The sequence below is a fragment of the Podarcis liolepis genome (genome assembly GCF_965112155.1).
Source record: "Podarcis liolepis genome assembly, chromosome: 7".
Taxonomy (NCBI): domain Eukaryota; kingdom Metazoa; phylum Chordata; class Lepidosauria; order Squamata; family Lacertidae; genus Podarcis; species Podarcis liolepis.
Window position 1 is genome coordinate 68,414,364 of NC_139561.1, and position 25,804 is coordinate 68,440,167.

At 47.4% G+C, this 25,804-nt stretch overlaps 1 protein-coding gene across 2 annotated transcripts; it reads left to right on the plus strand.

Annotated features, from left to right (window-relative positions):
- The first annotated feature begins 1,896 nt into the window (after positions 1-1,896).
- On the plus strand, positions 1,897-22,117 carry RCC1 (regulator of chromosome condensation 1). 2 transcript variants are annotated; one of them, XM_083512203.1, is made up of 10 exons: positions 1,897-1,997; positions 7,272-7,341; positions 8,754-8,941; positions 9,947-10,126; positions 10,228-10,351; positions 11,420-11,542; positions 13,551-13,706; positions 15,584-15,703; positions 17,000-17,152; positions 20,214-22,117. In XM_083512203.1, exons 2-10 carry the CDS (start codon positions 7,284-7,286, stop codon positions 20,384-20,386), a joined length of 1,275 nt encoding a protein of 424 aa, XP_083368329.1. In that variant the 5' UTR covers positions 1,897-1,997; positions 7,272-7,283; the 3' UTR covers positions 20,387-22,117. The 2 variants fall into 2 exon arrangements, with proteins under 2 accessions (XP_083368329.1, XP_083368330.1); XM_083512204.1 differs by having other exon boundaries at positions 1,901-2,009.
- Positions 22,118-25,804: the final 3,687 nt, after the last annotated feature.

Consider the following 25,804-nt stretch of genomic DNA (forward strand, 5'->3'; position numbering starts at 1 on the left):
CAACATGTTAAGTAATTGCAAGTAGACTTCCATTTTCAGCCAGTCCTAGTGCACTCTGGAATTTGGTTTTAGGTAAATTGCAGGTGATGCTTTACAGTTGTGAAGAAGCTAAAGCTTGAAAATTTTCCAACAGGTTCCAGGTAGCACTAAAAATGGTGCGCAAAACTTAAAAAACAGCACCATGTGACTATTGAAGGTATATTTTTAGTGCGATGTGATTGCTCAGCCTGCCCTTTAACTAATCAAACAATCCATCTTTACTGGCCAGTACATGTATTCTGTGCATTGCAAAACTTTGCTTCCTGTAATTAAGTGACTCATGCTGCTGCCCTCCCAAATTACCTGTTCAAACAGCAACTGCAGCAGGCATGGGATAAACTGAAACTGGAACAGCATCTATTTTGCATGCAAAAGGTCCGAGCTTCAATCACCCACATCTCCAGGTAGGGCAGGGAAAGTAACCTTGGAGAGCTGTTGCCAGTCTGAATGCAAGGTAGATTGACTGTTGGTTTTGACACTAATGCATCTTATGTGAGACAGGAAAGCAAGTACGTACACTCCTATAGTTCACTTTCCCAAATCCCAAGGGCATCCACTGAAGAAGTGTCGCAATACAGAGGGTTTTTTGGTGGGGTTTGTTCATTTCCTGGTTTTAAGGTTTATGTGGGAACTTTCTTCTCTAAGCCCCTTTGTAAGAGACTCGTCCCTCCATTGCTGGAAGAAAGCCCTTGGCAAAATGAGTGGATGATTGACAAGACAGTGATTACTACGTTGGGTCCAGATGGACTCTCCCATCAGCCCCAGGTAGCATGGCCAAGAGAAAAGGCAGATTCCCCACCCTGTTGGGGAATCCTTCCTCCATGGCACCTGTGTTCACTCCAGCTAAATTTCTCTTCAGGGATAATTGGACTTACAGGCTTGTGTACAATGCTATATACCTTTAGAACACATTTGAAGCACTTTCTTTCCCTCTTAAGAATTCTGGGCACTGTTTGGGAATTGTAGCTCTATGAGGGGTAACCTATCTCACAGGGTTGTCTTGAGCATAAAATGGAAATTGGGTGAGCCTTCAGCTTCTTTGAAGATAGGCAGGATATAGTAGTAAAAGCAATACTATTTTTATTTTTGGTAAAAATACTACCAATAAAAGTAATTATCAGAGTTTTGTTGCGCTCCGGCCCACCTTGAAAGACGCAGCCTAACCTGAGGCACATTGACGCTCAAGCCAGTCCCCCCCCCCCCGCGTCTATTTGGGCTTATTCCCAAGTAAACGTGTGCAGGACTGCAGCTATACAGCCAAATTCTAGATCATGGGTAGGCAAACTAGGGCCTGGGGGCCAGATGTGGCCCAATTGCCTTCTAAATCTGGCCTGCCGATGGTCTGGGACTCAGCGTGTTTTTACATGAGTAGAATGTGTCCTTTTATTTAAAATGCATCTCTGGATTATTTGTGGGGCATAGGAATTCGTTCATAATTTTTTTTCAAAATATAGTCCGGTCCCCCACAAGGTCTGAGGGACAGGACTGGCCCCCTGCTAAAAAAGTTTGCTGACCCCTGTCTAGGTACTCTGTAGTGTTCACTTACTCTTCCAGCTAAGTGTAACTAGGATCGTGGCCTGAAAAAGAACCCACTTTATTAAGATCATTCCATGCGTACGTGTATTCAGGCTTCAGCCAAATGATCTGTGATCTACCCTCCGAAGCAGCGTCCGGGCTTTACCTCTCCGATTTAACCTCAGTCTTGTTCGAATGGTTGGGGGATGGGATCTCATTTCCCTTCTTTGCAGCGGCCGATAGTTGGCGCTCCAGAGTAAATTTTCTCTGTTCCTCCTTTCTTGCCAGCCAATGGTATCTGCGCCGGGGCGTCTCAGTGCGCATGCTCAAACGGATAAGGACGCCAGGGGAGGGAGGGAGGGAGGGGGCAAGGCAGAGGGAGTGCTTGTGGGGAAGAGGAACAGAAGACTTGTCGGACTTGGGAGTGGGGAAGCGAATATAAGGCAAGTAACGAGGTGAGTGAGTCTGCCACAGCCGACAGCAGCAGCATGGCGGAACGGGGGTTGCCCAGGACGGTCGGTTGCGGTGGGGTGAGAAAGAGAACCAGCCCGGGTTTGGTGCGCTTCGCCCCCTTTGAATCTCGTCTTAAGTTCTGGAAGGGCCCGACCGGCCTCGTCCCCACGTGGCTTGAGAGCGGCGTGGCGGGCGGACTGGCTGGTGTCTGAACGTTCTACGGATGGAACGCGAAGTTGCAGGCTCGCGTTCCAAAGCCGGGTGGCGAGAGCGCGCGCTCCCTGCTGGGAGAAGGAGAAAGTCGGAGGTTCTCTCTCCCTCGCTCCTCGGGCGGCTTGCAACAGCGGGAAAGGAAGGGAGCGTCAGCGCGGGAAATTCAAATCCAGGCAGCTTCCTTGAGAGTTGCGGGAAAGGGAAATAGAGTGGTACCTCGGGTTAAGTACTTAATTCGTTCCGGAGGTCCGTACTTAACCTGAAACTGTTCTTAACCTGAAGCACCACTTTAGCTAATGGGGCCTCCTGCTGCTGCCGCGCCGCCGGAGCACGATTTCTGTTCTCATCCTGAAGCAAAGTTCTTAACCTGAAGCACTATTTCTGGGTTAGCGGAGTTTGTAACCTGAAGCGTATGTAACCCGAGGTACCACTGTAGAAGGGGAGTTGGCGTGGGGGAGGGGTGGGGGCACGGCAGTAGAACATGATAGAGGAGCGTAAAATGACCCGCGGGTGGAGAAAGCGGGCGGGCAGAGGTGCTTTTCTCCCTGGTAGTACTGGGACCAGAGGCCATCCCATAAACAGGAAGGTGGGTGCGTGGGAGATTCGGGACAGCTGGATTTCTTGCACTGGCATCTGGTGGTGGAACTGAGTAGTTGAATCTGGCCCGAAGGCTCTTTCTTCACGTGCCATGTGTCAGTCAGAAGAGATAATACTCAGACTGCATTCACCCAGTTCTCAGGTGCATCTTACTTTTCCTTCTCAAATATACCCTACAGTTCCTTCTTTTTTGACCAAGTAAGTCCAGGGAGCCTTCTCACAAACACAACCTTACATTGTTTGAACAACAGATACATTTTACTAGTTGCAATATAATGATAATGTTTTACATTTATTTTCTAGTTTATAAGCCACTTTTTCTTCTGTCTCTCTTTTTTAAAAAGTGTATAAGGGTGTTTGGTGTTCAAAGCACTTCACTTCTGCTTTCTCTGTAACCCTCTCAACAACCCTGTTAGGTAGGCCAGTATTGATTGCCCTGTTTTGTAGTCCAGGGATCTGTGGCTGAGAGGGATTAGCGAGGTATCTTGGTCTCTTTGGTTGCTGCAAAGAGAGAAAAATTGAACTCTCTCTCTCTCTCTCTCTCTCTCTCTCTCTCTCTCTCTGTGTGTGTGTGTGTGTGTGTGTGTGTGTGGCTTTTATGATCTGGAGCTTGGCTTCTTAGCTGCCTTTGCCTTTCAGCACAACTGGTTTATTTTGCAGTCAGGGCTCATCTTTGTTTCCAGACAGCCTCTCATGCCCTCAGCTGTGCAACAGGTGGAACTACTGAACAGGTGTGGTGTTCATTGGCAGAGAAGTGGAATGCAGTTGTGCAAGGTCCCTTCAACTCTACATTTCTGTGATTTTAATTGCTGTGTGAGCATCTACTGCAGGGTTGTTGTTGTTGTGTTTGTTGTGTTTTTTTTTTTAAAATATCTGTGTATCTGAAGAAGTGTGCATGCACACGAAAGCTCATACCAAGAACTAACTTAGTTGGTCTTTAAGGTGCTACTGGAAGGAATTTTTTTATTTAAAAAAAAAATAGTTAGTGACAAGCCACCCAGCTGTCCTCTGCATGCCTCTTGATATTCCCTTTGCAGAACTACAGTTCCCAAGAGTTCACTGGGAAGAGGCATTTATTGTTAAACCACTCTAAGAATTGTAGGTCTGTATGTGTGGTGGGTGGTGTAAACCACTGAGCCTAGGGCTTGCTGATCGGAAGGTTGGCGGTTCGAATCCCTGTGACGGGGTGAGCTCCCATTGCTCAGTCCCTGCTCCTGCCAACCTAGCAGTTTGAAAGCACGTCAAAGTGCAAGTAGATAAATAGGTACCACTCTGGCGTTTCCGTGCACTGCTCTGGTTTTGCCAGAAGTGGCTTAGTCATGCTGGCCACATGACCCGGAAAAACTGTCTGTGGACAAACGTCGGCTCCCTCGGCCAGTAAAGCGAGATGAGCGCCGCAACCCCAGAGTCGTTTGCGACTGGACTTAACTGTCAGGGGTCCTTTACCTTTTTATGTGTGTGTTTGTATGTCCTAACAGCTCTCAGCACCCATAACGGACTTCAGTTCCCAGGATTCTTTGGGGGGAAACCGTGACTGTTTAAAGTGGTATGATACTGCTTTAAATGTTTAGTGCAGATGGACAATTAGATCTGGTACAAGACAGCTTCCAGTCCATAGCAATTGTCATGGACGTTTTAGCTGAGATTCCTGCATTGCAGGGGGTTGGACTAGATGACCCTCGGGGTCCGTTCCAACTCTACAATTCTGTGATGAGTAAGTGCCCAGCTTTTGTTCTCATGTTCTGCTTATAGGCTTTCCATTGGCATCTGGTTGGCCCCTCAGGGCGGCCTTTCTCAACCTGTGGGTCCCCAGATGTTGTTGAACTACAACTCCCATCACCCCTAGCTAGCAAGGCCAGAGCTCAGGGATGATGGGAATTGTAGTCCATCAACATCTGGGGACCCACAGTTTTCCTTAGGTGAACAGGAGGTTGGAATACATAGACCTTTAATCTGATCTCAGGGGGGTCTTACTATGGTCAGTTAAGAATCATAGTTCAGTAGTAATGTACATGCTTTGTATGTTAAAGATCCCATATTCAGTCTTTGGTATCCATAGTTAAAAGGACCAGGTAGTACTAAATGATGGAAAATACAACTTGAGACCCTGCTGCCAGTCAAAGTCTTTATACCTAGTCTCACTAGCTGTGTCTATTCCTATTGTTATTTATTACTTTTTCCATGCTGATTAACAGCATCAGTGCGCCCTGGAGAATGGGCCAGCTTTTTGAGATCTTTTCCCCATTCTTTGAAGACTGTACACGCTTCCTCACTTGTGTAGAAACACACAAAATTACACCCCAAAAGGCTAAAAAGGCAGCAGGGTATAGTCCTGTCTCAATGGAACCTTCCAGCTATTCTCTTTATATGCAATATTGTACTGGGAAGGGATTTAGAAGGCGCATCATACCAGGGAAATACATGCACAATACTGTACAGATGCAAACTGATTTATTAGTCGTTGGCCATTTCCCAGGGTGTTTTTGGGAATTGTAGTTTTGTGAGACTAGGAGCTAGGAATCCCAAATAAAGAATTCTCAGCAGTGGTATGAGTTTCCTGGAAAATTTTGAATTGGAAAGTTTTCTGGAAATGTCTCCTGTGCAAATTAACCTAATTTGCATTGGAACATTTTCAGTTTGCATTGTATTTATTTGTGATGCCTCTAGTGTGATAGCATGTTTATTTTACTTGTATTTAGTAAGCAAAGCTAAAAACATTGAAACGGGGAAGCTTGCCTAGTCACTGTGCCTGCATTTGACATCCATTCATTGGTACTAATGAGCTTATGAAATGGGAAATTTCCCACGGAAAAATAAAGCACTGGAGAAATTCCTGCCCTGTGTTGTGGATTCTCACCAGTTCACAAGACAGCATTTCTCTGTGTTCTTTGGGGGCAGTCAGAGAAATTAAAGTGGCATAAAACTGCCTAAAATAGATTTGACCAAAGCCAAACATGAATCTAGTTTGTTTTCATGGTGCTAAAATAACCGTACCAGATTATGTGACATCTACTCTCCTGCAGAAATTGTGTTGAGGAATCTGTGTCCTTGATGTCCTGTGACACTTAGATTTATTGCAATGAATTACACACTTTTTAGAAAAAACAAGTTTTGCCATGACTGCTGAAGCCAAAGAGGCACATTCCCATTGCAGCCAATAATAAGTCTTCAACATTGCATTACTGTTAAATTAAACAAGTGTATTCCAAAAGTTGTGCAAAGTGGCATGAGTTGCATAACTCGCTGAGTGCAGAATCTGGGCTGGTGGTGGGGCAGGGGGCTTGGCGTTAATACCAGTGAAGTTAATTTACTGCATTGTGCAAAGTACGTCAAGTAAAATTCTTCTTTGCCAGAGCTGGCCTTTGTTCCCCTAATCCAGTTATTCACACATTACCCCTGTTCATTGGAGCTGGAAAAGTGTTCATTTAAGCATCTCCCAAAGTCAACCATGTATGATGCCTCGAAGCGTTTTCTGATCCTTCTTGTGTCCTTTTTTTTTAAAAAAAATGGCAGTTTCCCCCTCACATCTTTTCTGATGCTGTGCTTTTCCAGGCCAAACCATGAGAGGATGGAACAGGTGGCCCTGGGACCAGTGGGGCACTGTGTGTATAATGATAATGATACCCCCCCTCCAAATTTCTTTGGCCAGGCACCATGGCAAATGGCCTTGGGGAGATGTGGAACAATGGAGGGCTTTGACTTTTGAATTTGCTTCGGTTAGGCTCTGAAAGTTTGGCGGCCAAAACATTTTCATCGCTATTGAGGGACAGGTTTTCCCTTTCTGCATTGGCATCATCTTCCTGGTCTCATCCAACACTTCTCTTCTTACTTAAGGATCCTATTTACCCTCTTGCTGCAGCTGTAGAACATAAGGCAGGGGTGGAGTACCTGTGGGCCCCAGATGTGGCCAGACTCAAACTCCCATCCTTCTTTATCATTGGCCACACTGAATGGGGGTCCAACAACATTTGGAAGGCCCAGGTTCCCTTTCTATGATCTGCCCTTCCCTCCGGTAGCCAAATATATTTGGGGGTGGGGATTCAAAACACTTCAAGATGCCTCCTACAAACTTTCTTGGGACACATAACATATTGCTGAATATTTGTAGATGGACAGAGCAGTCTTCTATGGAAACAGAAAGGCAGATGTTTTCATCAGAGATTCACAGCTCTAGGAGCATTATGAAACACAAGGGCAGGGATCATACAAATTGAGCACAAAAACCGCTGTACCTAAAAAAAGGGAGTATTTGTTTTCAGTTCAGAAAATGGCTTCAGGTGTTCCATTAAACTCACAGCTTCCCAGTTAAAATATAAGAAGCACTGTACTAAAATAATTACCCGTGAAAGAGAACTCAAGAATGCTCCAGCGAAGTAATCCTGCTCTGTGTTTTGGACCATGCCAGCCTTTCATGTTTTGACTGGGGATTTCTTCCACTTCTCCTTCCCTAACAGCACTAAAGAAACATGCCAAGAAAACGGGTGCTGGAAAAAGATGACGCTGTCAAAGTGAAGCGGACTAAAGGTGAGGTTGCGTTCCATTTGTCATTTAATTTGTATACTGCAATTCTATATCTCTTTACACATGGTGGTTTGCAAGCCATAGAAACAACAAAATATATGAGGATCACACAGTCTATGACAATTGGATGCAAAGCGAATCATAGAAATGTAAAGTTGGAAGAGACCCTGAGGCTCATTAGTCCAACCCCTTGCAATGCAGGAATTTCAACAGTGACAACCCCAGCTTCAAAGTCTCAAAGGAAGGAGAGTCCACAACCTCTCATGGGTGTCTGTTCCACTGTCGAACAGGTCTTAACCGTCAGAAAGTTATTCCTGATGTGTATTCAGTATCTCCTTTCTTGTAACTTGAATCTATTGGGATCTCACCCAATAGTTCATTAAGCTTTTTGAAATAAGTCATAATAATAATAAATGACTACAGGCCACTCCCCATTTACTCATGTTCTGTTTGTGTGTGGTGCCGGGCACCCAGAAATGGTACCTGGAAAGGGGGAGCACCTGGTCAACCAAGCATGAGCCAGAGGGACGGTGGGGCTTGGTTGACCAGCTCACTAAGCATCCGGTTTGCGAGGAGACCCTCCCAGGAGCCTGAAGACGGCATCCTCTTTGGGCTCTGGGGAGGGTCTTTGCGCGAGCAGGAGGATCAGCAGGGCTTCCACATCTGATGCACAGGGAAGTGGCTGATGTTGCTGCGCTACCTCGCATGTCAGCTGTTAAGTTGGGAGGCTAAGGAGTCCCACAAAGCTCCTCTGCCCCTCTGGTTCGGGAGGAGATCCTCACCAGAGTCTGAAGAGAACCTTTTCGGACTCTAGTATGGGTCTGTTCCCGACCCGGGGGGCTCTCCAGGGTGCTTGGCATTTTTCTGCAATTATGTGCATGGGTGCCTGGAACGTAACCCCCGCGTAAAGGGGGAGTCCCCTGTCTTGGCCTGTCCACGCCAATCTGCTGAGAGCCTTCTCTGCCACCCACCCACTTGGTACCCTTGGAGGCTGCTGTGGGTTGCAACTGCTGTCATGTGCAATTCTTGTTCCTTCAAAGCTCACAAAAGCCTGTAACTGATGTGGAATAGCCATGTTTGTTTAAGGCCCCATCAGCACCATGATGTGGTATGATGCACTCATGCCTTCCCTGAAGGAATCCTGGGAAATGAGGTTTGCTAAGGGTGCTCTTAGTTGTCTGTTGTCCTCTAGATGTTGGCTGCAGCTCCCAGCAGCTCTGGCTATTTACCATACTGGCTGGGGTTGGATGGGAGTTGGAGCCCAACGTCAGGAGAGACTACGCTGGCTAGTCTCAGAACGGTTGGGTTCTGAGCCGAGAGCTTCCTGAATGGATTTGGGTGGTCATGTGATACTTCTTCTCTTGCCCCTGCCCCGTGTATTCCATTTCTGACTCCTCCTCATGGTTCCTCTCCAGTCAGCCATCAGTCGCACCAGACGGAGCCCGGACTGGTTCTGACCTTGGGGCAGGGCGACCTTGGGCAATTGGGCCTCGGACCGGACGTCTTGGCGCGGAAGAGGCCTGCCCTGCTGCAGCTCCCCGAGAAGATCATCCAGGCTGAAGCGGGAGGGGTTCACACGGTGTGCCTCAGTGAAACAGGCCAAGTGAGTCTCGTTCTGCCTTCGCCACCTGTGTCGTAACCATGTGCATTCCTTTAGTAGTGCTTGCAAACCCCCAAAGCATTGTAGTGGGGGAAACCTCAGGCCCAGAGGCCAAAAAAGACCCTCTATGCCTCTGTCTGGCCCTTGTGAAACTCTTTAGGCCATGCCCCTTCCCCACACCCCTTTTTTGTCCCTTCCTTGCACCCCAAGTCATTTTGCCTGGCTGTAACTTGATTTTGAACTCAGAAAAATGCCAGGATGGAGGTGTGTGTAGAAACCGGCCTCGTGGAGGGTGTGAAGCAAGACCTAGGGAAAGTGTCCGCCTGGGAACAGTCCCAAGGCCTGGAGTGATGCATGTGGTCCCTGGGCCGGAAGTTCCCCACCCCTGTGTGAACGAGACAGGCGGTAGTGATGAAGACATGGTGGCGACCTACTTGTGAGTCCTGCCCCGCCAGCTGAAGACCAGCGGCTCAAGCTGCTTTGCAGATGCAGCAGGGTTCCCTGCTTCTGGTTGAAAGTTGTTCTCCGATTGTCTCAGCCCTCCATCTGAAATAACGGGCCCTTGGATTTCCTCTTGGCTTCCCTTTCCACAGTGCGGCCTTTTTTGACCACAACTGTGTTGGCAGCAAGCACCACAGATGGCTTTAAAATGAGGATAGACATGGGAAGCTGCCTTATTCTGAGCCAGGCCATTGGTCCCTCTTGCTCAGTATTGTCAACACTGACTGACAATGGCTTTCCAGGACTGCCTGGAGATGCCTGGGATTGAACCTGGGACCTTCTGCATGCAAGGCTGGTGCTCTACCACTTAGCTATGGCCCTCCCTATAGTCATGGAGAATGGCTGCTAGTCATGGTAGCTCTGAGTTACCAGTTGCTGGCCTTTAATCTCCTCCATGTGGGTTTTCCAGAGACATCTGCCACTGTGGAAATCAGGATGTGCCTGGACTTGATCTGCCTTTGGTCTGGCCCAGCAAGACGATTTCTTACGTTTCCTCCTGTTTTGCAGATTTACACTTTTGGTTGCAACGACGAGGGTGCCTTGGGGAGGGACACTTCAGAGGAGGGGTCCGACTTTGTGCCGGGACTTGTTGATCTGAAGGAGAAGGTGGTGCAGGTTTCTGCTGGGGACAGCCACACGGCCGCACTGACAGACGACGGGCGTGTCTTCATCTGGGGAGCTTTCCGGGTATGTTGCCTGCCTTGCTTTGGAGGAATAAAGGCTTATTCAGCCCCTCTGTTCTGGATTGCCAACTAAACCTTTCTCTTTGTGCATCTGCCTCTACTCAGGATGAGAATGGAGTCATTGGTTTACTGGCTCCTTTGAAGGGCGGAGAGCAGTTGGAGTCTAGCAGTGGCAGTGCTGTTCCTGTGGAGCTGCAGTTGGATGTGCCAGTCGTTAAAATTGCCTCAGGTGAGTCACAGAGGCCTGGCTTGCATATCACACTAAGCCGTGGTTTTTTTAACAGGGAGTTGTCCTTCAGGCAGTCAAACAAACCATGACCTGTTGCTCCAAAGTTTTTGTTTGCCAACTGTTCTTGCCCTGTGCCTTGGTCGGTGTGGTGAGGTTCAAGTTCATAAGTTTATTGTTCGAGCCAAAGGCCATGACAAACTTGTATGAGGCAATAGTATTATTAAAATAATACAGAACATACATCTATAATATAAAAATTAGTTGAATACTGTATATATATGACTGCCAAGTTCCTGAGCAATAAAACACAATTTCCCTTTTGCATCTCTGACAGCTCCAATTCTAATATTATTTTGCCTTTAAAAAAATCCCTAATTGCCTTAGGCAGAATTTTCCTATCCGCTTTGCATTGACTGTCAAACCAGCTAAGTAGTGTTGATTGTGTGTAGAATGGGGTGAGGTGGTCAAAGAAACCATGCTTAAGGATGAGTGCTGGGTTTGCACATAACACAAAGCCATAGGTAAAACAAGTCAAGGTTTGTAAGCCAACAGCAAACCATGACTTCAGACTGAAGTTGGTTGGCAGTAAACAGACCATCGTTAAGTTGCTGGGCAGGGCTCACACATAACACTAAGGCATAGTTATATAAGCCCTGGTTTTGTGTTGTGTGTGAACCAGGCCAGTGAGTGATGCACAGCAACCATTTTCCCCTATGCAAACTGATGTGTTGACTTTCCAGTGTCAAATTTTTACTTCCTGTAATGCCCAAACCTCCTGTATAGGAGACTGAAGCGGTTATCTCAAGTTGATAGCTTTGGGTGGTAGTAAAGAGGACATTTTCCTTGTTCTCCTGTGTTCCTCCTTGATGTAATTTCCTGTGCGGTCTCCCGTAGGTGGGATGTCAGGTAGCTAATACAACCGCAGAAGAATGTCCCAATCTGGCTGTTTTCCAGTCTCCCACCCAAGCCATCAAAACCATGCTTTGGAAACCTAATTGCTTGGTGTGGGATTAAAGAACCAACTCATCACAGATGGGGTAGTTTTATGCCTCTGCTTTTGCTTCTCAGGGAGCCATCACTTGGCATTAGTGTCCATGGCGGGAGGACTTTACACCTGCGGTTGCGGAGACAATGGCCAACTGGGGCGAGTCCCCCAAGTCTTCACTGCCAGAGGAGGAAGAAAAGGATTGGGTGAGTTTATTGGCATTAGATCCATTCTGTTGCTTTGGAGTGGTCTGAGGGTGGTGGTGACCAGTGGTAAGGGCTTTCTGGAAAATCTTGAGTTGGGAAAACTTTATAGATTCCATCCCGATTGGGAAAAAAATATGCAATTTAGGGTGAAAATAGAATTGGAAAAATGCCCTGTCGTTGTCCCCCCCCCCCTAATTTTCCTCTGTGGATTTGCATTGGAAAAATTTCTGATGCCCTAGAGTAGGGTTATCAACATGGTGCCCTCCAGATTTTCCTGGACTCCAACTCCTGTCATCCATGACCACTGGACAAACTGGCTGGAACTGATGGAAGTTGGAGTCCAACAGCATCTGTAGGGCACTAGCCTGGCTGCCTCTGCTCTAGAGAGTGATCTAGTTTCGCACATGCATTCTACTTGTATTTCGGAACTCAAGCAAAACAGTTTGACAGTGGCAAGCTTGCCCAATAATACTGCAGTTGCATTTTGAATCTGTTCATAGTTGTGAATGAACACGTGGAAAAACAAGGCGCTGGGACGTTTCTTGCTCCGCGTCACTGGTGATGATGGGGTGCATGTTGAGAGTGGATTGGGGCAGTGAGGGGAGAGTGTTGAAGTAACAGTCATTAACTCTCAGCCAAAAGCAGAGTGCAACTGGTGAGGAGTCATCTCCCCCTCTCTCACAATCTCCCCTCCCCCAGTCTCCTAGAATCAGAAGAGGCGTGAAGAGGGTGGAGAAGTTGGCTTCACACAGGCACAGTCTCAGGAGGGGACTTAGGCAGCTGTGGGAAGACAGGAGACCTTCAATCTCAACAACTTCTTCATGTGGGCAAGACCTGCTGGAGATGAGTTGCTGTGCTCATTTGGCCGGACACTCCTGTTTTTGCCAATAAAGAGTTACCGTATTTTTCCATGTATGAGACGCCCTCGTGTATAAGACAGCCCCTATTTTTTTTTATTATTATTTTTTATAAAGTTTTTTATTGGGTTTTAACAATAGGAGAAAAGGTGCAAGGACAAGGACAAAGAAAAAAGATATAAAAACACACAATACATACTACAAAATACAACAATACAAACATTAAGCACTAAAATACAAAAATACATAAAAAGAAAAAACACATATACAAAAAACACAAAAATTCCCTCTTTCTTATTTTATATCTAAAAGTCACATATTTTCCTGACTTCCTCACATCTCCCATTCTTGTATCCCTTTTTAAGGGTTGGTTCAGCAATTTCATAGCCCTTAATTTATCTAATTATTGGTTTGATCTTAAGTTTTTATCTTGTTACTAGAGCCTCCACAATTCATTTCAATGTCATCAACATTCAGGACAACCCCTATTTTTTTAACCAAAATTAAGTTGTTTAGCTTTTTTGGGGGGTGGGGGAGCTCGCCAATCGCTCACCTTCCTGCCCGACACTGCCAATCGCTTGCCACAGCCACTGCCGATCACACACCTTGCTGCAGCCGCCAAGTGTCTGCCCGCTCGCTGCAACCAACAGCCCACCCGGCCACTTGCCGTAGCCGCCAGTCACCCGCCCATTCGCCGCTGCCAATCTCCTGCTTGCCGCTGCCATTAACCGCACATCCCCCCTCTTCATTCACTGTCCATGTATAAGACAACACCCAATTTTTGCCTTTTTTTAAAGCAAAAAGCATAGGTTTATAAACGAAAAAATACGGTAACTCCAACTTACTCGGTGTCTTTTACTGCTGGCATGCTCCTGTCACAGGCTTGGAAAGAGTCTTTGGGGGCCAAGGTAGAGAGCTTTGGTCTTCTTCCCTGCCCCAGTTTCCCCACACCTGCTATAGAGGGATGGCCTTAAAGGGAGGGGACCCAGGCAGGAGACCTTTGAGATTTCCCATAAGGGAGCCTTCATTATATTCCAGAAGGAAGGCTTGGCCACCCAGGGCATATTTGTGCTGGGTGGCTTCTTCCTTCCTTCTACCAACCCCCCCCCCATTCCTCCTAAACATTCCTCCTCCCGCCACTTCTCTTCCAGAACGGCTGCTGCTCCCACAAGCTGTCGCTATCAAGCAGAGAGGCTGCAAGACCAAGGGGCAGATCCGGGACGTCTTCTGTGGTTCTTACTCCACCATCGCCATCACCCAGGAGGGCCATGTCATTGGGTTCGGCCTCTCCAATTACTTCCAGCTGGGTGAGTTGGTCACCTGTGTGCTGCCGTCCAGGCTCAGAAAGAGCCAAGTGGATTTGGTGGGAGCTGTTTTTCGAGGGTCTTCCAAAACGTGCCAAATTCGCGGGAGGGAAGGTGGGGTCGGCTTGGTTGCCCCTCTTTTGCCAAGGGAAAAGTGAGCAGCTCCCAGCACCTGGATTGCACCACAGAGGAAGAACATGCAGCAACCTTTCCCAGAATCAGTGTCCTCAATGGCAGATGCGGTGATGGCTGGTGCCCCTTGGGTGGGAAACTGGGTGACCAGCACACAGCTGGTGGAGGTCAATGGCGCCCTCTCCTGTGTGCCTTAATGGATCAGCCTCCGCTGCGTAGATCTGTATCCTGCAGGCCCTGTAGGGCTTTCCCCTTCTTCCTGTACTGTTTGCCCATTGCTGCTGAAGCAAATTTTTATCTTGCTGTACCCAAATTTGCTACTGCCCACGTGGCCATTGCAGTTGCGCCCTCCTCCCTTCAGCCTGCCAAACAGGTGGTGGTGGAAACCCTCTTTGCTGGGGTTTTCCTTTTCCTCCACCTGAGCAGAAAAAACACTTTGAAAATGAAGATGCCCCTTGCTGTGTGAGTACGGATATCTCCCTCCCTTTCATAACCTGGAGAAAACAGTAACGCCATGAAACACCTTAGCCTTTGAAAAAAAGGAAAGGGTTTTTGTGGTCCCCTCCTTTTTTTTTAAACAGAAGGGAGTACAGGCGGCTCCCAGCTTACACAGGGGTTACGTTTCGTGGATTGCGCTTAAAGCCAAATTTTGTATAGTCAAAACACATTGGGTGCAATGGCGGATATGGATTGCCAAACATATTTCCCCTGGATGCCTGCCCCCTTTTTAATTAAAAAAAGATCAAACACCTGCCTTTTTGGCCCTTACAGAATGTGTCTGGATAGATTTTTTTGATTTTATTTATCTTTACATGAGCAATATACAATCCGCTCTCATGGTTTTAAAACAGTTTTCTCTTCTCTACATTTAAAGAAAATTCACGGGCAGATTTCCATAGGTTTTCCCAGATATCCAGTGGGACTTTTCCCCTGGTTGTTGGACCTATTTCATGAAATAATCGTTTCAGTTCAGTTTCCTACTTGACCAAAAGTGAATACAGTGGTGCCCCGCAAGACGAATGCCTCGCAAGACGAAAAACTTGCTAGACGAAAGAGTTTTCCGTTTTTTGAGTCGTTCCGCAAGACGAATTTCCCTATGGGCTTGCTTCGCAAGACGAAACGTCTTGCGAGTTTGTTTCCTTTTTCTTAAAGCCGCTAAGCCGCTAATAGCCGTGCTTCGCAAGACGAAGAGACTTGCGGAACGGATTAATTTCGTCTTGCGAGGCACCACTGTAGATTTTTGCTCTGGGGTTTCTGCCTTGAAACTTGCTTTTAACTTCTGAGTATGAAGTGACCAATCCCTTAGTTACAAGATCTTGAACCCTGATTAGATTCTTCTTCCACATTTGGAAACCCATCCTCCCCCCCCCCTTTAATCCTGTGTAAAGGTCTAAAAATGATGGACTTGGGCCCAAGACGCAATATTGCTTTTCAAAGGGTTTTTCTCTTCCAGCTGTGCTGGAAGAAGGGTCTTCCTTTCTTCAGCCTCAGCTAAGAGAGAGACTTCAAAAGTGTCCATGTGTGCTGCTGCTATAGCCCTTGGAGACAAAAGGTTGCCCACACCAGTCTCAGATCATTCTAGTCTAACTTGGTGGCAACCTCTGTAAGCTTGGGGCTAAGACTATGTCGAGATGTGTTGAGATTTAAACCTCCAAAATGCCAGGTTGAATTTTTCAAGTCCTCTTTCTCTCCCATAAGTATACATTACACTTTATTAACTGGCTTGGGTTTTCTTGCTTATCTCCCAGGATCACAAGGAATTGACACCTACTATTCGCCAAAGGTTCTGACAGCGTTCAAGAACTCCACCAGATCCTGGGTTGGGTTCTCAGCTGGGCAACATCACACTGTGTGTCTGGACTCGGAAGGTGAGTGGCTGCTCTTTGATGGGCTGGAGGAGAGGAACATAATACGGGCATGGGGAAATTATGCCCCTCTAGAAGCTGTTGGACTACAGCACCCATCATCCCTGGCCACACTGGCAGGGGATGATGGGAGTTGTAGTCCAACAACGTTGGGAGGGCTGCAGGCTCCCCCTCCATGACTTCAAAGGAACATAAATGCCTTATACCAAGCAAGACTGTGGGTCCATCTAGCTCAGCAGTGTTTACACTGACTGGCAGTGGCTCTCCGGAGGTTTCAGACAAGCAAGCCTTTCCCAGCCCTTCCTGGGAATGAACCGGGGACCTTCTGCATGTATAACAGTTGCTCTGCCACTGAGCCATGGCCCCAGGGCTGCTTTAGATGATTTGGTGAAATTGGGATTGGATTTCTCAATACAGGACTCTTTTAATGCTATAATCCCCCCCCCAGTCAGAAATATATCCATTTAAGGCTTTCAAACCATCCACACTCAACACAGTCGAGTGGAAATTAGTGTGCTTGCAAAGGCGAAGGATATTTTCCTGTTGCAATACAGTGATAGCTAAGCAACACAATCCATAGGTTAATTCACATCCAGGCAGCCCCCTCCACATTTTTGTATGGTGCAGCGCAGATAGCTGAGGATCTGTGTGGAACTACAGTGTTACCCTGGGTTACAGATGCTTCAGGTTACAGGCGCTTCAGGTTACATACTCTGCTAACACAGAAATGGTACTTTGGGTTAAGAACTTTGCTTCAGGATGAGACTGGAATAGAATAGAATAGAATAGAAATTGTGCGGCAGTGGCACGGCGGCAGTGGGAGGCCCCATTAGCTAAAGTGGTACCTCAGGTTAAGAACAGTTTCAGGTTAAGAAGGGACCTCCAGAACGAATTAAGTTCTTAACCCGAGGTACCACTATATTCATGGAATGTATGAAAGGGAACCAGGCCTTATCACTCCTGTCAGGTTAAGCAACCTCTCTCCAGTGACAAAATTGTAGAGTTGGAAGGGACACCATGGGACATCTAGGCCGACCCCCTGCAATACAGGAATCTCAGCTAAGAGTATCCATGACATGGCCATCCAGCTTCTGCTTAAAAACCTCCAAGGAAGGAGAGACCACTTTCTTCCGAGGGAGACCGTTGAACAGCTCTTCAGACATTCAGAGTGCCCCAAACAGCCTTCATGCTCATGCAGTCTGGGTGATGGTCGGTCCCTCGTTGATCCTAAGCCTGCCTGCGGCGCTCTTCACTGAATCTCTCCTAACAGAGCGACGTCTCTTCTCCCACCTTCCGCAGGAACCGTGTGCAGCCTTGGCAGGGCAGACTACGGCATGTTGGGCCTGGGAGAGGGAGCGTCGGACAAGAACGCCCCCACGGCTGTCCCTGGGCTGCCGAAAGCGTCATCGGTCGCCTGTGGGGAACGGGTTGGCTTTGCGGTTACGGAAGACGGTGAGTTTTAGCCCTGCGCTGGGTTGGCAGGTGCCTAATCTGTGGCGCTGTGGGGAATAGTCTTCAAATAAAAACATCTTGGAGATCCTGTGCCACAGGGAGGTTAGGCTGGCCTCAACCAGAGCCAGGGCTTTTTCAGCTGTGGCCCCGATCTGGTGGAACGCTCTGTCACAAGAGACTAGGGCCCTGCGGGACTTGACATCTTTCCACAGGGACTGCAAGACAGAGCTGTTCCGCCAGGCCTTTGGCCAGGGCACAGTCTGACCCCCTCCAGTAATCCTCATAGAACTCTAGCCCAATGGTTGCCATTAATTTTATTTTGAATTGATTTTAGAATGAATTGATTTTAGAATGCATTACAATTAATTGATTATGATTTTATGTAAACTGTGTTACTTTTATTGTTGTTGGCTGCTCTGAGCCTGGCTTTGGCTGGGCGGGTTATAAATAAGAATTAATTAATTAATTGTTGAAGCTCTGGAGTGAGTGGCTACTCGTTGGTAGTAACTTGAGTATACAGGTGGAGGGCATTCAGCTATGTTCTACTTAGGGTAAACCCACTGAAATGACTTTGTGTCTTGTGGGGGAGGGGATCCAATGGCAAGGTGAGCAGCTTAGGATGCAGCGGTTCAGCTGATCTTAAGCCCCCAACGCTGGCATCGCTTTCTGAGCACAATTCAAAGTGTTGGTGCTGACCTTTAAAGCCCTAAACAGCCTCGGTCCAGTATACCTGAAGGAGCGTCTCCACCCCCATCGTTCTGCCCAGACGCTGAGGTCCAGCGCCGAGGGCCTTCTGGCAGTTCCCTCATTGTGAGAAGCAAAGCTACAGGGAACCAGGCAGAGGGCCTTCTTGGTAGTGGCGCCCGCCCTGTGGAACGCCCTCCCACCAGATGTCAAAGCGATAAACAACTACTTGACATTCAGAAGACATCTTAAGGCAGCCCTGTTCAGGGAAGTTTTTAACGTGTGATATTTTACTGTATTTTTGGTTTCTATGGAAGCCGCCCAGAGTGGCTGGGGAGGCCCAGCCAGATGGGCGGGGTATAAATAATAAATTATTATTATTATTATTATTATTATTATTATTATTATTATTATTATTATTAATTTCTCATTCTGGCTCGATGGGGATTCAGCAGGCTGAGCTGAGGCTGGTGCAGGGTCCCCAAAAAGGCATTTTGGATGTTCGGCAGAGGTGGGACCAGAGAGGGGGGGGGGTGCTTAGCTGGACCCCACAGGTCCTGGCAGCCTGGCCTAGAACACTTTGGAAGCCTTGTGTTCCCTCTGCCAGGCTGAGGCAGAACAGCCGCCACCACCGCACTGTTTAAACAGGGGTTTTGATCTGGCCTAAAGTTAATTACACCAGCTTCTTGCTCATAGGTTTGCCCCAGCCACTCTGGACGGCTTCCACAACACATATCAAAATATAATAAAACGTCAAACATTAAAAAACTTCCTGGTACAGGGGTGCCTTCAGGTGTCTTCTAAAAGTTGTGTAGCTGTCGGGTGTGGGAAGGAAAACAGGGAAAAGAGAGAATGGAAGTGTCGCGAACCCTGAACAGGGAGCATACCACGCTGCAACATTTTGTTGTAGGTCTTGCTTCTCTGAGAGGAATTTGAAAAGGTTTCTGCAGTCAGCGTGGAAAGATTTGGAACTCTCCCTCCCCCCCCGTAAACCCACACAATGGATTCATGTATTCAGAATACTCGTGAAAATGGGAATGTAGGAAGTTGCTATTTATTAGTCCATCTAGCTCTGTATTGATATCCGAGGCTTTTGTCAGAGATGCTGAGATGCCACAGATTGTCCCTTGGATATTCTGCAGGCAACACATGTGCTCTGCTGAAGAATCACAGAATTGTAGAGTTTGAAGGGACCCCCTGGGTCATCTAGTCCAACCCCCTGCAGTGCAGGAATCACAGCTAAAGCTGAGACCCAACGAAAGGAATCTCAGTTAAAGACTTGCAGGCCTTCCTGACTGGGATCCTTGGTGATGGAGGCTTTGAGCCCCTAAGTTGCTCAGGTCACAACAGTCTGCACTCATGAGGTCTGTTTCTAGTCTGACCCTTGCATTTGGAACGCATCTAGGAACTTGTAGAAGGGCTCTGAGGAGTTTGGATTGCACTCTTTGAAGGGGAATGAACGAGAGGGAGGCGGGTCCAGAAAGGATCCGTAAAGGAGCTGTGCCACCGTTTTGGCTTTACAGTGGTACCTCAGGTTAAGTACTTAATTCGTTACGGAGGTCCATTCTTATCCAGAAACTGTTCTTAACCTGAAGCACCACTTTAGCTAATGGGGCCTCCTGCTGCTTCCGCGCCGCCAGAGCCCAATTTCTGTTCTTATCCTGAAGCAAAGTTCTTAACCTAAAGCACTATTTCTGGGTTAGCAGAGTGTGTAACCTGAAGCGTATGTAACCCGAGGTACCACTGTATATAATTTTAGTGCCACGGGGACATAAAAAACCCCTTGAGTTCTAAAAAATTTAAGGATAGCATTTGCAGATCTTTCTCCGGCACACCCATTTGAGTTAATATGAATTTTGTTGGACCCTGATGCCTGGACTGCCATTCCTAAATATTTATACAGTGGTACCTCGGGTTACATACGCTTCAGGTTACAGACTCCTCTAACCCAGAAATAGTACCTCGGGTTAAGAACTTTGCTTCAGGATGAGAACAGAAATTGTGCTCCGGCAGCGGTGCGGCAGCAGCAGGAGGCCCCATTAGCTAAAGTGGTGCTTCAGGTTAAGAACAGTTTCAGGTTAAGTACGGACCTCCGGAACGAATTAAGTACTTAACCCGAGGTACCACTGTAGTTCGAGACTTGTTCTAAATTTTGGCCTTGACGTTTCCAGTTTCTGAGCTTTGGTTTTTCCCCAAAAGCAAGAATTTTTGGTCTGATAATTTAACTCATGAGGTCTAGAAACTTAAACTGAATATTGCATGCTGTGAATAATATGTAATGGTTATGTGAGAAGCCCTGGCATGCATTGCCCAGCCAGCTTAGGGCACAACTGCTTAGGGCTCTTTTTCATTGTCCTACTTTCCCTGTCTTCTGTAGGCCGAGCTTTTGCCTGGGGCATGGGGTCTAACCTCCAGCTTGCCACTGGGGACGAAGAGGATGCCTGGAGCCCCGTTCAGATGTCTGGCCAGCAGCTGGAGAATCGCAGCGTTCTCTCGGTGACCGGCGGAGGGCAGCACACCGTCCTCCTCGTGAAGGAACGGCAGAGTTGACAAACTGTTCCTGCAGCCCCGGAGAGAACCATCCAGGGGGCAGCACTTTCCTGAGTCTTTGGGACGGGGCTCCTGCGGAAAACTTTCTGATATTTCTCTAGGGAGAAAAATTAGCCAATATAAAATAATTCCCTTAAGATGTTGGTATTTGTTTAAAAAATGGCTTCCCTCACTGCTCTCAAAGCTATTGATAGTCAGGACAAGGTCTTATTTAAAAAAAAAATAAAAATAAACAAGACAAGGGATAGCATTTGGCTTTGGAAACACATGGTGCTTTTGTTCCCTCTCTGCTATCTGATTTGCCCTGCTTCTGATTTGCCCTGTTTCACCATCAATCCTGGGGCTTTCATCTCCTAAACTCTTCCCTTGCCTGCCACTGCCCCCCAGTTTTTAATGGCTCACCTCAAAAATCACCATTTTCTCAGTTTTGGCATTCAGTCCCTCTTTGGTTCTGGGAGATGGATTAACTTGTACACCCATCGAAAGCAGCCTTACCGAACCTGGTGCCCTCTGAAAGCTATGGACTCCAGCTCCCATCAGCCCCAAACCGGTGTGGTCAGGGATGATGGGAGTTGTAGTCTAGGGACACCTGGCAGGTACCAGGTTGGTGAAGGCTGTTTTTAAGGGGAGGATTGCCTTTTCTTTAATCTAGGTGTAGTTTCAAGCTTCTGCCGCCACCTTCCTGGCCGAGGCAAGGTGGGCAGTTAGAAGCAGAGATGGTTCTTGAGGGTGACCCTGGTTCCTTATTTATACACAAGAACGTCTTAAAGAGTTCTCTGGCCTCTGCGAACTCCGCTGCGGAGTGACTCGGGAGCACAGGGACGGGGAATGTGCAACCCTCCCAATGTGGTTGGATTCCCAGCTCCTATCAGCCCCGGCTGACATGGCCAACAGTCAGGGATGATGGAAGTTGTAGTCCAACATCTGCAGGGTCAGAGGTTAGCCACGCCTGCCACAGCCCCAAAGGACCATTTTTTGTCCTTTCAAGAGCTCCAGAGTCTTTGAGTGCAGCTTCTCCCATCTGGGTGGCTGTGTGACGGTTCAGGGAAGTTGCCTGTGCTCAAATGTTTTCCTGATTCAGAATACTTGAGGTAGAGGCATCGGTTCTATTATTTTGGATATATCCTGTAGACGGCTGCCTTTTTAAAGCTGTGTCTGTAATCCTGGGAGGTTGCAAGGGAGCTGTTGCCCTGACTCCATCTTGGTACCCATATTTAGTTTCTATCTGCATCAGCCGCAGGAAGCCTGTATCGCTCCAGGTGCTAGACTCCAACTCCCATCAGCCCCAGCCTGTATGGCCAACAGCCAGGGATGATGGGAGTTGGAGTCCAACAACATTGGAGGGCCACACCCTGTGCTGAGTGTTGGGTCTGCGGAGGAGATGTGAGCTTTGGTAACGGCGGTGGAGGAAAAATAGCCAGATTGTACCGACGCACGGATCGTGTGCGGTAATCCGACTGGGATAGAAACTTTGTGTGTCAATCTCTTCTGCCCACTTTCTTCCTGTTGTCTCCTTCAACCATGTTTTGAAGATCCTGCCTAGCCCTACGATGGGCTGCGTTTGGGGAAATGCCGAGTTGTCGGCAATATTTGGGCGCCCTGAGTATTTTTATTTTGTTTTTATTTTTGTTTTTAGGAAGCAAGGGAAGCAAAAAGTGGCTTTTATTTTTTTGCAGGAGAGATGTGAATCTGTAAAAATTCTAACATTTGAAATAAATTGAGTTTTGATAACTCTTGAGTGTGCATCTTCTGCAGGGCCGTTGATTCTGTTTTTGTCGCCTGCATTTTTATTGCTTATTATACACCATCCCTAGGACCGATTTGAAGTTTAGGGGCGCGCAGCTTGCAAACGCAGCAAAAAATGGGATGCTTACTCAACTCAGCTTGAGGGTGATTGCCGTATTGAAAATATTAATAAGCTGCCTTTTCAGGTAAGCCTCAAGGCTGTTTCCAGCAGCATGTAAAACATAATTCAAAACCAAAAAGATGCAATAATAATAGTAACCAGAAATAACATTGGAGCGACACTATGTGCAATAAAAAATAATTAAAAATGGTTGTCCCCTGTAGACAAAAGCAGGGATCAGCCAGCCATGAGGTGCTTCCAGCCAAAAATAAAATGAGCTGTGCAGAAAAAAAAGATTGTTACCTTTGGAAGAGCTATAATTCTCAGTTACCTCTGAAGAGAAAGGTTTGCTAAACCACTCACAGAATTGCAGCTCTGAGGGCAATAAGGGTCTCCAAGCAAGTCTCTGTAGCCTTAACTACGGTAACTACATCTCCCAGAATTCTTTGGGGGAAGCCATGACACCTCAAGGTGGTTCTGCCATGCCTTAAATGTATGGTGTGAATGAGGCCCTGAAATCTTGAGCAAAATTTAGGGATATGGTATTTCTTCCTCTACACCTGCATCATATACCAGACTGATGGTATGTATGTATGTATGTATATACAAGTAACCACCATATCAGCCTTCCCCAACCTGGAGCTCTCCAGATATTGCTGGACCACGAATCCCATTGGCCATATCATCTGGGGCTGCTGGGACTTGAAACATGTGAAAGGTGCTGGGCTTTAGGAAGGCTGGTCCACACTATAAATCAGGGTTTCCCAGCCTTGGGTCTCCAGCTGTTTTTGGACTACAACTCCCATCATGCCTAGCTAGCAAGACCAGTGGTCAGGGATGATGGGAATTGTAGTCCAAAAACAGCTGGAGGCCCAAGATAGGGAAACTGCTATGAATGGTCAGTATTCACTCATTAGGAAGGAGGTGCTCTCCTGTGCGTAGTGGGACTGAATAAGTGACAGGCCCAGTCCACCTGAAAGAAAGGAGGAAGATTCCTTCTATGTGGTCCAGCGGTTCTCAACCTGTGGGTCCCCAGATGTTGTTGGACTACAACTCCCATCATCCCTGAGCTCTGGCCTTGCTAGCTAGGGGGTCAGTCCTAGTATTGTCTGTAGGGAACCTCTGACCTAAGGGGCCAGATCTGGCCCAGGAAGGGTCTCTGTTTGACCCACGAGGCTGTTTCCCCCTAAACCACACTCGCCTGCCTTGCACCAGACATATGTCATCAGGCACGGGGCTGGATAGGCTATGTGACGGTTCTGCACAGGGAACTCTTGCCCAGCCAATCCCTGCAGAAAGCAAGCTTTAAAATGCTGCCTGTCAGCTGATAGGCAGTGACTTCAATCCTCAGCTGATCAGTGCTGCTTTAACTACTGCTCAGGTCTTTTGCAAGCCTTACCTAGTGCTTCAAGTCCTGATTATCACCTGTTGGTATGTGTGTGTCTGTGTGTTTGTGTGTGTAATTGCAATAACACCCCCCCTGTCCCCCCTGCAATAATGGAATGGGGCAGAATTTTTAATTAAAAATGTTCCAAAGTTGAACAAGGGTGTTCAGAGGATGCCACACTGTAAGATTATCAGTTGAGAAAGTAAAGGGTACCATGTTTCTATATAGCCATCTGCGTCTTGTTCACTCCTCTGAGCTTTCAGGGGTCTGGTAAGTTTTTCCCATTAATGCTAATATATACTGTATTTTTCGCCCTATAGGACGCACCGGCCCATAGGACGCACCTAGATTTTTTTGGGGGGGGAATTATCCCCCCCCCCCAGGCATGGGGCTGCACGGAGCCTGGGAGCGCAGGCAGCTCTGCGCAAGCTTCAGGAGCCCGGCACGGCTTTGTGCCCAGCTCTGGAGGGCTGCGCGGAGTCCGGGAGTGCAAGCAGCTCTGCGCAACCCTCGGGAGCCTGGCTTCCGGCTCCCGAGGGTTGCGCAGAGCTTTCTGAAGCCTGAAGAGCGGGAGGGGTCAGTGCGCACCGACCCCTCTCGCTCTCCAGGCTTCAGCGATAGCCTCCAGGCTTCAGCAAAAGCCCATAGGACGCACAGACATTTCCCCTTCATTTTTGGAGGGGAAAAAGTGCGTCCTATAGGGCGAAAAATACGGTGTGTGTGTATATATGTGTGTGTGTGTGTGTGTGTGTGTGTGTGTGTGTCCGTCCGTCCACAGGGATAGATGTAGATTGTCCAGATTCTTCCAATTTTGAGCAATTGACAGTTTGCTAGAATTCTTTAAAAACAGTGTAATAATGAAATATACAAATACCGTTGAACTACAACTCCCATTATCTTCAGCCATTGACCATCTTGGCTGGGAAAGGAGGACAGCAGATTCCGAAAACATCCGGTGGGCACTAGATTGGCTGCCCCTGCTTATAAAGGCATCCATGGCAACCTGGGATTTTGATTGATTAGGAACAGCCCCTGCTCTCTCTGACTCCTTGTACTAGGCTCTCTCACCCAGTGGTGTTTTGAGGCTCAGCACTGACCTGTTTTCTAGCTTTTGGTGAATCCAATGCAATTCTTAGGTCTCCAAATATCCATTCCATTAGAACAAGCTTCCAGAGTAGTGCCACAATGTGGAATGTTAGGTACAGTGGTACCTCGGGTTAAGAACTTAATTCGTTCCGGAGGTCCGTTCTTAACCTGAAACTGTTCTTAACCTGAGGTAATGGGGCCTCCCACTGCCGCCGCGCTGCCGGAGCACAATTTCTGTTCTCATCCTGAAGCAAAGTTCTTAACCCGAGGTACTATTTCTGGGTTACCAGAGTCTGTAACCTGAAGCGTCTGTAACCTGAAGTACCACTGTACTACCATGCATTAGATCATCCCGGGAAGGTGACCTGAATGCTGTAACTCAACCTTTCTTGTGTTCCATTTGTGTTAAGACAAGAGGGGCAAAGTGATTTAAGAAACTCTGGGTGTCTAACCTTGATCGCTTGCCCCCACTGCAACAACACAATCTGCAGTGTGAGGATTCTGATGCACAAAGGACAAACTCCCAAAACAAGAAACTGTTTTTTGTTTTAAAAAGAGAGTTATCGCCCCTGCTTTAAATCAATTAAGCCACCAGCACAGATTTTACTGTATTTTCGGTTTTTATGGAAGCCGCCCAGAGTGGCTGGGGAGGCCCAGCCAGATGGGCGGGGTATAAATAATAAATTATTATATTATTATTATTATTTTGCCAACACATTTCAGAAATGTGAAGAGAATGCGACCTGGGCAATTGCTCTCTTGAAATCTATTCAGTTGTTTAATGATGAAGTGTCCTTTATTCCACTCTGGTGTGAACAGCTGCAATAACTAAGCCCACTCCAACAACTGAGATGAACGATGGGCATATACAACTATATTCAAGAAGCTCATTGGCATAACGGGAGGATTGGCGCGCATGCAGTGTGGAGACAGTGCAGTTCCATTTTAAAGAGAATTCTAGAATATCGGGAAGAAAGATATGGGCTATCATTTCCCCCGGAACCTAGCTTTCTACGTTCAGGGGTTGTTTTTTGACATGGGGACTATGCAATATGACTCTGAAGTGGTGCAGTCCCTGGAGGGCTGTTCTGGAATGTAT

Bases quoted from the DNA above. Each gene is read 5' to 3' on its own strand.
- RCC1 (XM_083512203.1), top strand. From the start codon at position 7,284: ATGCCAAGAAAACGGGTGCTGGAAAAAGATGACGCTGTCAAAGTGAAG. The intron at 10,127-10,227 runs GTATGTTGCCTG...GCCTCTACTCAG, and splicing joins TCATCTGGGGAGCTTTCCGG to GATGAGAATGGAGTCATTGG. The intron at 15,704-16,999 runs GTGAGTGGCTGC...CACCTTCCGCAG, and splicing joins TGTGTGTCTGGACTCGGAAG to GAACCGTGTGCAGCCTTGGC.